Consider the following 17,186-nt stretch of genomic DNA (forward strand, 5'->3'; position numbering starts at 1 on the left):
CAAGTTGTTGAATCATAGTTGTTTCATGTCTTGCCCCAAAAGACCTTTCTCAGAAAAATTAAAAGAATAAATGTCCTCTTTAGATTTAGCTCGTGGCTCTGTTGGGGTGGAGAGATCCCTAAACCCAGAGAATTTGTTACAGGTATTGACTTAGCTAGACTCTTGGGCCATCCACTTTACTTCTCTGGACCTTGGCTCTTTATCTTCAATAGATAGGACTTGGTCTAAAACTTTTCTGACCCAAATTAAGAAAAAAAATCTTTACACCATGGCCTAACACACACACACACACACACACACACACACACACACACACACAATAACAGTTTAACAAAACAACACTCAGAGAGCTAGGGTGTAGCTCAAATGGTAAGAGTACCCGCAGAGCAAGTACAAGTCCCTGAGTTCAAACCCTAGCTCTGAAAAAAAAAGTTGTTTATTAAAACAACACTCAGCCCTAGTGTGTGATGCCCTCTGATCTATTTATTCAATTCTATTCAGTCATTTTGTGGGTGGTGGAGGAAGTGTCTATCTAGTTGCTACTCACTAAATTGATATTTTATTCCATTAATGAGTGGAAAATTATGGCTTAAAAATCTCTGGACTAGAGGAATAAGCTACTAGAACAGAGGAGCTTTCTAATCACATCAGGAATGTTCCACGGAAGAACTATGAATCAGGCAAAGACCCTCGCAGGGTCTCATTTTCCTGGCTTCCTCTAGCCCCACTTTTGTTTCTACAACTCCTACCTCTGTTTACCTTACTTTAGCTGCTTTATACAGAGACATCAAAAAATGTTTCTGAGCACAGTATTTGTAGCCCTCTGAAATTTCTTTCTCCTTAAAACTGTTCTCCAGGTTGTGCTTGAGCTACTGTTAGTGGGTTTCTGTTCCTTGCAGCTAATTCAGTCCATCTGCTGGACTCTAGTCCATGGATGATTCCATGGATTCTAGTCCCTGCAACCACTCACCTTTGACTTTCATGGTCAGGTACTTGTAGTCCCAGGCGACCCCACAGATGACCAGGCAGCGGTACTGCCCTGCATCTCTCACTTGGACTTGGGGGATGTGGAATAAAGCCTTTCCCAGGGGCAGCTGCTCCTCTAGCAGGGTGGCTCTCTCACTGTGTGAGGATGTATCATTTCCCACCTTTTGCAAGCTGGCTCTTATTTCTTCAAGTTGCATACAATCTCCAGTGTCAAAATCACACTGCAGGGTCACATTGCTGCCGTAGTCTACTGTGTACACTTCTTTAGGGACTGTCACTGTAAATAATGCTGAAAAGGAAAGACACTTTGCTCTTGTCTGTTTTTTATGTCACATTTCAGTGCTTCCAGAATGAGCACTGAGACCCCTTCCACTGTCATCTCCCAGTCATTCTCTGGTCATTCCCTTGGGTTCTTCTCCCCCTTCAACCATCCCATCCGGAAAGATTTTTTTTTTTTGACAATACTGGCATTTGAATTCAGAGCCGTGAGCTTGCTAGGCAGCTGCCTACCACATGAGCCATGCCTCCAAACCTTTTTGCTTCTGTTATTTTTCAGGAAGCATCTTGCAGTTTTGCCCAGGCCCACCTGGACCTTGATTCTCCCTCCTTATGGCCTCCCAATTAGCTGGGGTAATAGGCACGTGTCTCTATGCCCAGCATATCTGTTGAGAGGGGGTCTTGCTAACTCTTTGCTCAGGCTGGCCTACAGCTGTGTTCTTCCTGATCTCTGCCTCTCAAGTGGCTGTGAACCACTGTGTAGGGCCCAAGAGTAGAGTTCTTGGTCCACTGCCCTGAGGTCATTCTCTTCCTTGAGCATTCCCACATGTATGGATGACAACCTTCCAGTTCCTTTCTGGCACCCCAGCAGGAGCTTCTGATAAATGCACTTATGGTCCCCACAACATCTCCCACCAGCTCCCCTAGAGCCCTGTAGTCATTCCAGGTCATCCTTCATGTGAGAATGAAATTTCTCTTTATGACTCCTCTGCCATCAAGGTCTGCATCCACTTACTTAATTGCCTTTACATCCTATTATCTGGCTCATTAGCTTCAATCCATATGAATCGATTTATACCTTTCTATGCTAGCTATCACTTCCCTTAACTAGTGATAGAAGTGACAATGATTACTTGTTGGGTTTTTTAGTCTTCCTAGGAAGCCAGTGAGGTCGGCAGTCCTATTATCCTGTTTTTAGAAAGTGAAACTGAGGCACAGAAAAGTTAAGCAAATTGTCCAGGATCACTCCAAGTATTTCTCTAAGTCTCAAATGCTGCTAATCACCACATCATATGAACCCACTATAGATGTTTTCTATTTTATATTAATAAAGGGGAACAGACAATGGAACTAGTACTTAGTGTGTATCTACTATGACACTTTATAACTCATTTCATCCTGAAAACATGACCTGAAATACATTGTTATTAAAGTTTTATGTTTGAGGAAGCTGGTTCAAAGAAGCTGGCTTCAGGAATACAGCTAATAAGTTTAAAATTCAGAGCTGGTCAGTGTTTAATTTCCAAACTTGCAGATTCTTCTACTCAATCAGTATTTCCCAAACTGTGAGGCACATACCACTAGAATATGTAAGATAATAAAAGCTTAACATGAGTTGAATTATTTAGAAAGAAATTTATCTCCTTTTCAAATTTGTCTCAGTCCTTCAATTACATATAATTTACAACTAGGCTCATATCTTTATCACTGGCTATTTTTACTTTTTAAAGAAAACAGGAAGCTTCCAGGCAGATAAACGGCATCAGGGCAGAATTTAATTACACTGATTTATTTTCATTGCATTTACTGTTGTTTGGCTAGTGAAAGTGATACTGGTTTTCTACGTGTGCAGAGTAACTTGTTTTGTTAAAAAAAATAAAATGTGAATTGATTTAAATAACTCTAGAAAATAGTATAAAATGGCCAAACATGGCAAAACTTGTGAGTAGTGTTTGCATGCAGAAAGCATGAGAAACTGTACAAAATTATTCTGCTCCTATCATTAATAAATGGGTATCCTATGATGGAACTATGTGAAGATATTGAAGTAGTTTCTGAATTACTGAAAATTAAAACAAATTATGTTTAGTAGAGCTTGTTTCATTCACTTATTAATTTATTTAATCATCCACTCAACAAATATTTGGAGCTTCTTTTAAACATTCTCTATTCAAGGAGTCATTTAAGTATAAAATATTATATGGGAAAGCATAGCATTTAGTGACAGATGAGCCTGGGTTCAGGTCCTGACCACATCAGGATTGGGAGTCCTTTGCTTGGGAGTGCACCATTTAACCTCTATGAATCTCAGCCTCTTTTCTGTAAAATGAGATTGGTATCTACCTCTTAGTATTGAGGGGAAAACTAGGCATGGTGGAACATGCACAGTGCCCTGGTCTGGCAGCTTGTAGGCACTTGGCAAATTTTCTCTTGTACCATGTTTTAATTATTGGGAAAGTAATAATCCATTTATAGAATACATAGCTATTCTATTTTAGCCAGATATTTTACTAACTGGGATAGTTCATTCCCTGACTAGATTCAACAGTATAAGTAATTTTGGGGTTTCCTGCTGTATTAGTTACTTTTGCATCATCATGACCTGGGGTGAATGTCTTAAATACATGGGGGAACAAGGATTTCAGAGATTCATGGTTGGTTGGCCCCATGTGCTTCAGCACATGAAGGAAGAGACTGCTCACTTTGTGGCTGACAGTAAGCAGAGACCTGTAAGGAAGGGACCTGGGACCAGGTATGACCTTCAAAACCCACTCCCAGGGAACTACTGCCACCATTTAAGCCCCACCTCCTAAAGTTTCCACAGCCTCCAAAATAGCACTACCAACTGGAGACCAAGTATTCAACATAAGAGTCTGGGGGCAGAGCATTTCATATTCAAACCATAGCACCTGCTACTTGAATAATTCTCAGTGCAATTTTCATCTAATTCAAGTTTTCCTTCCATTATCCTGAATATCTTAGAAGGCAAATAACCAGATTGAATTTTGTTCCTCTAGTATGTAACACAAACTAAATCTCAATTAAGGGTTTGGGAAATAAATGACAGAAAAAGAGAGACAGAGAAAGAAAAGATGAGCCTGAATATATTCACTACCACTAAACTGGCCTTTGCCAGAGATCACATGACTTGGCGTTCTCAGTTGCTGCACACTGGATAGTGATATGCATAAATGAGTTTTTTAAAAAATGACTGGCAAGTATACCTCTTGCCTTCACTCCCTGTCTTAATCACAGCTAAAACATTAATGTGCCTTTCTACAGAGATCTATGGTACTGAGCAGAGTTCACATATATACAGAATTCTTTTGATGCCAGATATTACATATCTGTGCTTCGGGATCTGCTGTATGATTTCATTTTGTGGAATCCACTGCACATTTATAACAATGTCTCATATACTCCACCATACTGTCCATGATGGAACCCTCTTAAGGCGATTCCTTTATGATGGAGCCATCTCTAAATAACTAAGAGACACCTGGTGCCAAATCCATTCTGTCCCAAGAGAATGCATATTCATTTATTCATGAACAGTGTATTAACTAGCTCCTAAATGCCAGGTTTAGGATTTTACCACTACTTTTACTCTTCTCATAGTACTTCCTTTTATCATTTTACTTTAGATACTAAAACAGGAAAGAGGGAAGGAGTTGGGAGCATGCAAGGAAGGTTGGTTTCTGTGTCTGATTAATGAAGAACTGGATAGATTTTGGTGTGGGCTGCACTGAATCTGTTTAGCAAATTTATTTACCACACTCTTCTTTCTTCTCATGAGAGAAGGAACGCCTGTAACTTCCTCTGGAACTCCCCTTAGCATACAGCAGAACTCCCCTCTTTGCTGTTCAAACCTTTTCTAAACATGGTTTTCTTCTCTTTTCACTTTCCCCTCTGCCTTGCACAGAGTATGTTCTAGGGCTTATAGGCTTAAAGTATGCTACTTTTCAGACTGGTGACATTTTTTGGCTGGTATATTCAGAAGAGGAAAGAGCAATTAGAGGACACAAATCATGCATCTGAGTACTTAAGAGTGATTGAAGATTGTTATTTGGTCCAATTTTGTCCCAAATAAGTCTTCTGAGACATGCAAAGCTTTGATTACCCCATATAAAATGAGGGGTTTAAGAAATGCAATACATTTTTTGAAATTTTAAAACATTCTTACTTTTTTGTATATTATTGAGGAAATAAAATACTCAAACAATTCTGTGAAGAGGTTTTTTCAAGCATGGTTGCGCATTAGAGTCATTAAGCTGAGGGCCATGACCTTGGCTGACATTGGAACCACCTGGGAGGCTGTCTTAGCCTGTTTAGTATTGCTTTAACAAAATACCTAAGGATGTGTACTTTATAAAGAGGCTCATGATTGGTGGCTGTACAGCTCAGGCAGCATGACGCTTAGCATCCAGATGAGGGCCTTACAGCTGTGTCACAACACAGTGGAGAAACAGAAAGAAAACTTGCCACGTACAGTAGAGGCTAAGTGCTTGGGGTGGCTTAGCTTTTTAACAACCCACTCTCTAAACTCAGGTTTAATCCATTCATGAAGGTGGAGCTTCTGTGACCTGATTACCTTCTACTGGGCTCCACCTCTTAGAGGTTCAACCACCTCAACACCACCACACTGGGACTGCGCTCCCAGAACATGAGCCTTTGGGGAACACATCTGCAAGTCATGGTAGAAGATTTAAAAGAAAATACAAATGCCCAGACCCCAGTTTGGCTCCTTTATGTTAAATTCTTTCAGGGGTGGGGCCAGCATCAAGTTTTTAAGATCAATTTTCTGGGAGCTTCTAGTGTGTAGACAATAGTGAGAAGTATTCATTAGACAAATAAAACACCTGCAGTTGCAAACACCTTTTACCATCAAGTCAAAGTGTTGTCTTCAGTTTCTCCTGAGAGCTAGTTAAGAAACGCAGAATCTCAAGCTTGCCTTAAACCTAGAGAACTAGGATCTGCATTTTAACAATATGGAGACAAATCACATGCACACTAACATTCAAGAAGCAATTGTAATACTGGTTTGCATTTGGACAGTTTTTGAACTTGGAGAGCTTGTTAGGAGGTTCTAGCAGGGGTGCACAGCTACTCATATAACTCAAAGAATGGTATTCCTCTCTTGAGGAAGGTGATCCTCTTTGACCAAGTAGACAACTTTTACAGGGAGGCACATGGAGCAGTGAGGGAAAAAGGGAACACCCACTGACCCAGACAGATGTCCCAAATCAACCCTGTGATCAATGAGGTGACAGATGTCGCTGCCAGATCACCCTCACATCCTGAACTGTTATTGGGATGTAGAATAATAATGAACATTTCTTAAACACAATAGGTGAGACACTGAGCTAACCCTTACATCATATCTTATTTTATACAGTAACCCTCCCTGCAAGGTAGGAGTTGCTACCACATTTTACAGATGAGGAAACCAAAGTGACACAATTTGTTGAAGGTCAAAGAGTGGTGGCCATAGAACGGGAATTCAAATTCATCTTGGTCCTCAATGCAAGGCCATCCCTGTGCTCCTAATAACTTTACAGATATTACTATATTTTTACTCTTAAGTGTAAACTATATCCATGAATGAATAATATGTACTTATTATCTTTATGTTAAGGAAATGACATTTTGTTCTCTAGTTCATGTACCACACATTTACTAAATTAAACTACAATGTAGCATTGACCTTCTGAAGTTATCAGACAAAGAAGAAAATTGGAAACTTTCCACAACTGTGAAATTAAGCAAATGACATAACTTTCCTCATTCATTTGAGGCCTTAGCAAAGCTAAAGAACAAAGGACTTAGCAAATCATGAAAAATTCATACATGCAAGCTGTTTAGCCAGATTAAAACACCTAGCTTGGATAAAGCTGAAATCTTTTTGAAAATTCTGGGGTTAACTTTGCATTTTATTTGCAACCAGACATCAATGAGCATTAGCACCTGCCACATCTTCAGGAAACACAAAACAAATCATTTGCATTATCTCCCAAGATAGCTTCCTCTTTAAGCTAATTTTGTACTTTTTTTTTCCATTTAAAAACAGAAGCTTGAATTTTCTCAGACTTCCTATACAATGTACTTAAAAAGTGAGAGGGAAATAGAGGACTACTGTATACAGCCATGTTCTTCACAAAACTGAAGTTTCTGGTTAAGGACAAAATCCTGCTCTGTTCACCTGACTCATGCTCTGTTCTGTGAACAAGCAATGCAAGGAGACATCTCTTGCCTTATTTCTCCCCAACCTGATTCTTCTCCTTTGTATATCTCAGCAGTCAGCAGAAGTAGTGGAATTTAGGCCAACTGGGATGACTCAAAATGTGGCCTCTGCCCCAAAGTGACCTCAAATATTATCATGGTCATGTGTCCCCCAGCTTTCACCCACCTCTAGAGGATGAATGAGAAAAGGATGATTGGGTTTTTTTCCCCTCCTCCAAGACATAATAAGGCATAAAAATAAATACTGGGATGGAAGTACACTGCATGTATACATATGAAGAAAGCATAAAACACTATTTGAAACAGGGGAGAGGAAAAGGAGAATGGGAATGTAACAGAGAAGGTGAACTTGTTCCAGGTACACTGTACACATGTATGGAATTATCACAATGAAATCCCCTTGTATTATGGGTGACTGATAAATCAAAAATAAAAAATAAATATTGTCCCTTAAATGTGTCTAGGATATAAGATATTCTTGTGTTTTGCAACAAAAATATAAGAAAAAACAACTATAAAGCTACAGTAATCAAGAGAAGGTGATACTGGCAAAAATCTAGACACACAAATCAATGGAACAGAACAGAGTCTAGAAAAAGACCTACACAAATATGAGTTTTGACAAAGACTAAAAGCTACTTCTACGGAGAAATAATAGACTTTCCAACAAGTGGGACGGGAGCACTGGACATCTGTGTGCAAAAATTAAACGAACCTCAACCTATATTTCACACCCTATACAAACATAACCCAAAATGGATTATAAATCTAAATGTAAACTGTACAACCATAAAATGTTTAGAAGAAAATCTTTCAGCTCACAGGCTATTCAGAGACCTTAGACATGATGTCATGAACATGATACATAAAAGAAAACATTGGTAAAGTAAATGCCATTAAAATTAAAATCTTTGCTTTGCAAAGACACTGTTAGAAGAATGAAAACATAGCCAGGCCTCCGGTTCATGCCTGTAATTCTAGCTCTCAGAAGGCTGAGACAGAGGACTGAGAGTTCCAGGCCAGTCTGGGATACATAGTGAGACTCTGTTTCAAACAAAACAAAAAACAAAAAAGATAAACCACAGAATGGAAGAAAATATTTGCAAATCACATATCTAATAAAGGACATGTATCTGGATTGTTTAAAGGACTCTCAAAACATTATAAAAAAAAAACAAGCAAAAATTGTCAAATCGTTTGAATACTTACTTCACCAAAGACAATATGTGAAAAACCAGTAAGTACATGAAAATATGCTTGACATCATTAGTCACTAAAAAATGCAACTAAAAATCACAAGGAGATAGGTCTGCATTCCTATTAGACCAATGTAACCTAGAAAATAATGTCAGCACCAAATGCTAGTGATGATGAGGAGCAACTGAAATTTATATATTGCTGATGGAAATGCAAAGGTAGTATAACTGTTAGGGAAAGGTTTGGCAATTTTCTATAAAATTAATTGCAATTACCATATGACCCAGCAATTCCACTCTCAGTATTTACCCAAGTGAAATGAAAATGTGTGCTCAGGCAAAAACCTACATGTGATTGTTTATAGCAAATTTATTTTAAAACTACCCCAAATGAGAAACAACCTGAATGTCCTGCAATTGGGGAATGGATTAACAAAATGTAGTACATACACACAATGCAAAATTACTCAATAACAAAAAGAAATGAACTATTGATACACACAATGACACGGATGAACTTCAAAGCATTAAGCTAAGTGAAAGAAGCCAGAGTTTTAAAAAGAGTGCGTACAATGCACACTGTGTGTATGTATGGAAATATCACAGCAAATTCTATTAATATGTGTAATTAATACATGCTAATAATAAAGAAGGTGATAACTATGATTAAAAAAGAAAGAGTTATCCAAAGCCAGCACCAGTGGCTTATGCCTGTAATCCTAGCTACTACTTGGAGGTTGAGATAGGAAGGACTGTGGTTCAAGACCAGCCTGGTTAAAATTTTTTGTAAGACATCTCATCTCAACAGAAAAAAAGCTGGGCATGGTGGTGCATGACTATTGTCCCAATGATGGTGGAAAGCTTGAAATAGGAGGATTGCTTACCAGGCTGGCCTAGGCGAAAAGTGAGACATCTCCAAAATAACCAGAGCAAGGGCTGTAGGTGTGGCTCAAGTGGTAGAGCTCCTGCCTATCAAGTGTGAAGCCTTCAGTTCATATCCCAGTAACACTCCCCTCCCACCAAATGCATATAATGAATAATCTCATTTATATAACTTTCTAGAAAGATTAAAGCTGCAATGATTATTGGTTTGCCAAGTCATATTCAGAATTAGCATTCACCATTGTCTTTAGGAGGTCACAGGCTTGAGCATTAATCCAGAGAAAAATGGAAATAACTGCAATGACCATCAATAGGGGACTGGCTAAATAAAGCAGAGCTTGTCCAATGAAATATATATAGTCACTTAAAATTTAGTACCAATGTTCACTGATTTGGAAACTATAAGGAATGTATGCTTACTGAATGGTTAATAAGATTTCTTTTAGCAATCTTTAATAGTTTATTTTACAGAAAAATGGCTATGAGGAGGGTTTGGAGGGGAAGTTAGTTGGGCTGGGCAGATGAAGTTTCTGGGGAGCTGTCAAGTTCTACTTCTTGATCTGGGTGGTGCTCACAAAAAAGTGTAATGTTAAGCTTTACACTTGTTTCATGTGGTTTTCTGTATTCATGGTATATTTTACAACAGAAAAGCTTAAAAAAAAAGAAAGAAAAGTTGTAAAAGCTATTTGATTAAGAAAAAGTAATCTGTGAACCCACCAAGAGGTAGAACACTACTGACATATATCCACTGCCTCCACCAGAAGAAACTGACAGAAGAATCTTGTACTTCTTAATCGCTTATTCTTTCTTTCATATATGTAAGTATGCTCAAACAAAATGCTGTTTATAAAAGGGACACTGTATTGTGTATCATCTTTCTGGGCTTGACTTTTTTTACTCAACGTTAGCTACTAAGGTCATAGACACACTGGCATTTTTTTTGACATTGGGAAATAATTGGCATTTATTTTCCAATGGCACATTAATTACAATTACTCAAATGCATATATTTAAGCCAACACAGAAATTATAGTGCCTTTGAATTCACTCATGAATCCAACAGTTTTAAATCAAAATGAACACATCTTGTCAACTTACTGAAGAAAGTACCCATGAAACTCAAACACAATTCCTTTAAAACCACTTAAAGAAATCTACTATATTCCTTCTATTGAGCTGCTGCTTTTTGAAACACGGTGTTGCAATTGTCCAGTATTAGCTTAGTACTCCTCGTGTCACAGGTTCCCATGCAGCTGTGTTCATAAGCAGACACCAGGACAAGATTATTTTTAGAGCAAAATTGAGAAACACATCATCCACATGTCTTTAAGAATGAACTACAACCCTGAGGTTGTGAGACTGAGGCACCTCTGACTCATGCCTGTAGTCCTAGCTACTTTAGAGGCTGAAGTCAGGAGGATTGTATTTAGAGGACTGGCATGTTTCTGTAATTAATTTACTTGCAGGCTGTATAATATTCTTTTCTGCTAATAGACCATGATTTCTCTACCATTGTTTTTCCAGAGCATTGGAATTGTTTTTGCTTCTTTGAAATGATTAAATTTTTTGAAGTATTATTTTTAAAATTTAAAATTAGAAATGGCTGGGCATGGTAGAACATGTCTGTAATTCCAGTAGGAACCCCAGGTGAAGGCTGGCTTCATAATGGAACTTTAAGTGGAGCCTTGGCTACATAATGAGTTTGAGACCAGCCTGGGTTATATAGCGAGAGCCTGTCTCAAAAAACATAAAACAAAAATATAAATGTACACAGGGAGGATCCTAAAGTATCATATAGATGTAATTCATATGCATATATTTTTTCTTTTGTTTTTTAAAATTTTATTAGCATATAGTAGTTGTACAGTGGGATATAATATGATATTTATATATGTGCTTACGATATATCTTAGAATTACCTCCTCCATCATTCTCCCTCTTCCCCCTTCGTCCCTTTCTTAGAACAATCTCAACAAGTTTCATTCTTCTATTTTTATATATGAATACAAAATACATCCACAATATTCATCCTTATTCACCCTTTCCTTATAAATTTTTTAAAGTGTATATTGATGGTCCAGGGGTTTTGCCTGGGTACTTCAGGCCTGCATACATTGTTCCTTATGGTCTAAGATTGCACAGGGGCAGCTAAGGAAGTGAGGTCTCAATCTGATAGCCGTGGCTTTCTCTGAGGGATCAGATGTTGTAGCCCAACTGCTCTCATTTGGTTTTTAAAGCTTCCCTATATTAAAAAAGTTGTCATTATACAAATGATGCCTAAATAACATAATACTTACAAAAAGTTTAAATAAATAAGTAAACATAATGGATAAGATTGTCTTTTTCGCCCTTTCCCAGGGTAAAACGCCCATCATTTGTCAGATTTTTTAGTATTTTTTTTTCTCCTCAAGTAACTTTCTTTGACATTGAAGCTTTCTAATTAGAGATACATAAAATGACACAAGCTAAAGAAAACACTGATGATGAGAAAGCACTGTAATCTAGACAGGTATTTAATATTTGTATGAACTGAAATTATCTGTGCAGAAAGAGAAAGAATTCTGAGTTTATGGAGAAAGCAAGAAAGTACTATTTTAGTTAGTTTGTCAACATAAATCATCACACATATTGTTTAATTTTGTGAAATGTCTCAACCAGGCAGGGTTCCTTGCAAAGGAAGCATGAAATATTCCCTTAGCTGGCACTTTGGGGACAGGATAGAAAGAGGCAGAATATTGGGGTCTTCTTTTGAGAAAGACACCAAGTCTATTTCTCTGCTGTCAGATTAGGCTAGGCAGCCCAAGGGAGGGAGTGGAGTGTGCTTGGAAGAGCAATCTGGGACCAGCCGGATGAGAGAAGAATGATCCTATAATCCTAGCTACTTGGGAGGCAGAGACCAGGAGGATTGTAGTTGGAGGCCAGTGGGGATGAAAGGGGGTCACAAGACCCCATCTCAACCAATAAAAGCTGAGCATGGTGGAATGCATCTTCACATAGATGATAGCAGGAGGCATAAATAGGAGGATTGCATTCTAGGTCAGCCCTGGCAAAAAAACACGAGACTCTATTTGAAAAATAATGAAAGCAAAAAGGACTAGGGGCGTGGCTCAAGTGGTAGAGCACTTATTTAACAAGTGCAAGACCCTAAGTCTAAACCCCAGGGGGGATTAAAAAAAAACAGGTTATCAAGTTTCATTTCTAAACCAAGGGTAGAATGTTAGGTGATTTTCCGTGGGGTTAGTGCTGCCATCATGGAGGATCTAATCCCATGTCCCTGACTCTGTCTTCCTCTCTTACTTCCTAGTGTTTGCCTGAAATAGTGGTCCTGACTGCACACCCCAGAGGTCTAAAATATCTTCCCTAGGAAAACAACCACCGCTGAAACTGCTTTCCTTCCGGCTCAACAACATCCTCCAGCAAATGTCCCTTTTTCAAGTTCAAAGGCACAGCCTTCAGGTTCATTGTTTACTGGGGCTTAGGAAGACTGAGTTTTCAACTTACTTAAACCACATTAAGGTATAAATGACCAATGGCTGCTGCATTTGCTTTTTAAAAGAGGAACTCACATGAACATATAATAATTGGAAGAATTCTACAAGAGGCTCTTTACAGCAACAAAGTCCTCTAGATGTCTCCCTCATCATTATCTCCTTGTTCTTTCTGACTGCAGGGAAAGTTATAGCTGCTTGGCATTTTATCTTTAAGGTAACTGAACCACTGCCCTCTTGCATTAGTTCAGATCCACGTGGTCTGACTGATCCTGTCTTTCTTTCATTACTCTTATTGGATAGTGGGGATAGAAGGATCAATATTCTCAGTCCCTGTCTCTTTAAGATGGGGATATTGGAACACACAAAGCATACTGGGCACCATTCTTTTGTGGCTCTTGAAACAGCCAGTAATCACACTTCCTCTCAAAGAAAGCTGTCAGCCTGAAGACCACATTGTCATTATTGGCCTTGGCTAGGGGCTACCACCTGCTTCTCCATCTCCTCCCTCCCTCTGTCCTTTCTTACCTGCTGTCCAGTGAAGCTGCGACCCCAGGCTCAACACTAGCAGGAGGAGGAACATGGTCTGTACTCGACCTGAAATAGACATTTGAAAGTCTCAGGGCTTAACACAACTTTTTTTCAGTCTCATGATGTGGTGATTTGTTCACTCCTGAGACCAAAATAATGACTCGCAAGCAAATCTTTTGGGGGAGGTGGGAAGAGACGTTTTAAGGTTGATTGCCAGGAGGAGATGGGATGTAGGGTAGGAGGAAGTGAGACAGTCTTTCTCAATCCAAATGAGAAGCTCTTCTTCCTTTTCTAATGGCCTTCTCGGGAGTTGTCCACACTTGTGGTTATCTGCATTCTTTGTGTTTCCCATGAAGTCTTCCGTAGTTTCTTCAGTAGCAGACCCTCAAACTCCGACCTTGTTTGTCAAATGATTAATGTACACTATCTTCCCTAATGGGCCTGGAAGTCAGGGAGTTACACCCTTGAGCCTAGGGTTCAGCAGAGCAGAACTTGGCGTCTCAAAAAATACTTGCTAGTTGAGTAAGCAGCAAAGCGGGCAAGCTCTCTTGAGTGCTGCAATTGGGCATGCCTACCACTCAAACTACCTCTTCCTCAGAGGTTTAGACGGGGAAAACAGAGCTCCGACTCTGTTGTGGGTGGCTCACCTTGGACCTGTTCCACCTCCTGTGCTTCCACCTTTGATCCCAGGCTTTCTAATCCACAGGATGCTCATGGTTGAAGGCAAAAGGGACAGGGTCAGCCACCATCAGAAATTCACTCCTCAAAGGGGCTTTTGAATTTAATCTGGGGAAAGCTGTTGGAGCCATACATCTGCTCGGAGTGTGATGGAGAGTCAGTGGAGGATTTGGACCAGGGGTAGGGCCTGACTGCATTTGCATTTTTATGAGAGGATGGTGCTTTGGTTAGGCAATAGACTACGGTTGGGAGAGAGAGTCAGTTGGCAAGGCAGAAGCAGAATGTCTTTGCAGAAATGTACAGTTTGGCTTAGGGTTGTTGTGGCTAGTGGAGGTGAGAAGTGGTCTGTTGGGGGTTTTACACATTTTTTTCTTTGTTCTTTAAATTTATTTAAAAAATTCAACAGCTTTACTGAAATATACTTGATACACAAAAGAGGGTTCTCTCTTTCCATTTAATACAGACTTAAAAAAATACACAGTAATGGTGGACTATGTGAGGGGAGGGGGATAGGGGAAGAAAAAAAGCAAAGGATACTGAGGGGTGAAGAGGATGAAGTATGCTGGATATATACATATGAAGACAGCATAATGAGACCCACCAAACACTGAAAGACGGGGGAGGAGGACAAGGGTGGGAATGGGATGGAGGGGTGAACTTGTTCAGGGTACACTGTATGCATGTATAAAATATTCACGATGAAATCCCCTGTATTATTAATGCAGAATAATTCAAGAATAAAAATTTAAAAGTATACAGTACAATTCAGTGATTTTTATGTATTCACAGAATTGTGCAACCAACACCACTGTCTAATTTTGGAACATTTTCATTATCCCCAAAGGGAACCATATTCATTCAAAGAAACTCCCTATTCCCCCTTCCTTCTCTTCCCAGCCCCTAGCAACCAACCACTGATCTGCTTTCTGTCTCTATCAATTTCTAATGCTTGACATTTCATGTACATGGTAACATACAATACTTGGCCTTTTGTGACCAGCTTCTTTCACTGAGCATAACATTGTCAAGGTATATTATAGCACTCATCAGTACTTCATTTACCTTCTAATTAAATAATATTCCACTGTATAACATGTCATATTTTATTTTCCCATTTGCTATGTGATGGATATTTGAGTTGTTAACTGTTCTGAGTAATGCTGCTGTGAACATTTAAAACAGTTTTTTAATATATATGCTTTTATTTCTTTTGAGTATATATGCAGGAGTGGAATTATTAGCTCAAATTGTAACTATGTTTAATTTTTGAGGAGCTGCCAAACTGCTTATTGAGTAGATGATTTGTAAATACCTTCTCTGTTCTGCAGATCGTCTTTCTAGTTTCTTCCCAATGTTCTCTAAGGCACAAATGTTATCATTTAATTGAAATTTAATTTCAAAGCACAAGTAGTTCAATTTTCATGAAGTCCAAATTATCTATTTTTTCTTTTACTTCTTGTGCTTCAAGAAACTATTCCACAGTGTGAAGTTACAAAGATTTACATCTACGTTTTTTCCTAAGAACTAAATATGTTTTACTTCATATATTTAGGTCTCTGATCCACTTTGAATTAATTTTTATATGTGATATGAGGTAAGCTCCAAACTCATTCTTTTGCACATGTACATACAGCTATTCCTGTATAATTTGTTTAAAAAAAAAAACACAACAGCTCTATCCTTCCTCTATTGAATTGTCTTGGCACCTTTGCAAAAAAAGATCACTTAACCATAGATATGAGGGTTACGTCTGGACTTTCAATTGTATTTCATTGAACTCAGTACCACACAGTATTGATTGCTGTGGCTTTGTGGTAAGTTTTGAAATCAGGAAGTGTGAATCTTTTCACTTTGCTCTCCTTTTCAAGTTTTTTTGTTTTTCTATTATGACCCTCTTGTATTTCCATTCAAATTTTAGGATGGGCTTATCATTTCTGCAAAAAAACAAAAAACCCAAAATAAAACCAGGAAACTGTCATTTGGTAGACATTGCATTGAATCTGTAGATATGTTTGAGGAATAGAGTCATTTTAATAATATCATCTTCCAGTTCATGAAGACAGCATGTCTTTCCCTTTACTTAAATCTGTATTTTGAAAGAAGATCTGAAGGGAATTTCTGATAATATCAATATGTAGTTTGAGAAAAATAGAGAAATATAGGAAAATTCCTAAGTTTGGGCCTTGAGCCACTTGGTCAGTGAAAGGCTATTTGTGAATATAGAAAGGATCTGTTTGATTTGTGATACCTATTAGACCTCCAAGTGGCAAAGTTCAGGAGGTAGTTGGATAACAAGTGGTCCAAAGTTTGATGTAGAGATTTAAATTTGTGGACTGGGAACATGGACCAATTGAAAAAAGAAAGAAAGAAAGAAAGAAAAACCCAAACAAACAAAAAACCAATGACAACACCCCCCCCTCAAAAAAAACACAAGAGCTATAATTTGTTTGTTATTTAAAGCATGGGGTTTCATGATCACCTATGGAGAGATGGGGGAAAAATTGTTTAGGAACAGACATGAGGCATTCTAACATATATAGGCTCTGTGAGGACAGGGCACCAGCAAAGAAGATGCAGAAGGGCAAAATGGCCAGTGAAAGTATATCTTAGCTGTATCTTTTGCTCTCTGTACTCTGATGCTTTGATGTGCTGGAGCCTCACCTTTGTTGACCTGGAACAATGGCTCTCCCAAGGTTAGCCAGTTCTAAGAGACAGTATCACCAGGGCTATGAGCACAACTTTCAAATGCAAACCTACCAATCCGAGTCCATACCTTCTGCCATCTCCTTTATTGGGTTCTTTCACTTTCCTATTCACTATCCATCTGCCTTAACCACCCCAGGGCCAGTTACAAAAAAACTCCAACACCCCAGAGCCTACAGAAATTATGCATATTAGCCAATCCTAAATGTTTTCCCTGCTTCTTCAATTTCTGTGGAAACTGCAATAAAGGCACCTGCCCACATTTCCCCTCTTTCTTCCTCTCCCTCCTGGCTGATCCTGGTGCTTCCCTGTGTGGCCTCCTGTGACATGGTGCACTTTTCTCTTGAGACCTGTGATTATAACAAACTCTTCTCAATGTCAAAATTGGCTGAGGACTTCCCACATTGGACATAAATTCCCTAAATAACAAAGTGTTTAGGTTGCTTTCCAGGAAATGCCTTAGGAATCTACCCAAGGATGGTCT

General features: G+C 38.8%; 1 protein-coding gene across 6 annotated transcripts in view; it reads right to left on the reverse strand.

The window, feature by feature from the left end:
* Window positions 1–17,186, reverse strand: part of Pdcd1lg2 (programmed cell death 1 ligand 2) — a 90,372-nt gene that overhangs the window by 41,876 nt on the left and 31,310 nt on the right. For 5 of the 6 annotated variants that reach the window (XM_074051930.1, XM_074051932.1, XM_074051928.1 and 2 more), the window contains 2 exons: window positions 13,319–13,387; window positions 971–1,276 (listed from right to left, as the gene is read on the reverse strand). In XM_074051930.1, coding sequence (XP_073908031.1) covers window positions 971–1,276; window positions 13,319–13,387 — 375 coding nt within the window. Of the gene's footprint in view, window positions 1–970; window positions 1,277–13,318; window positions 13,388–13,968; window positions 14,336–17,186 lie in introns of those variants that run through there. The other variant, XM_074051933.1, reaches the window with a different exon arrangement.

Source organism: Castor canadensis, chromosome 13 (assembly GCF_047511655.1).
Source record: "Castor canadensis chromosome 13, mCasCan1.hap1v2, whole genome shotgun sequence".
Taxonomy (NCBI): domain Eukaryota; kingdom Metazoa; phylum Chordata; class Mammalia; order Rodentia; family Castoridae; genus Castor; species Castor canadensis.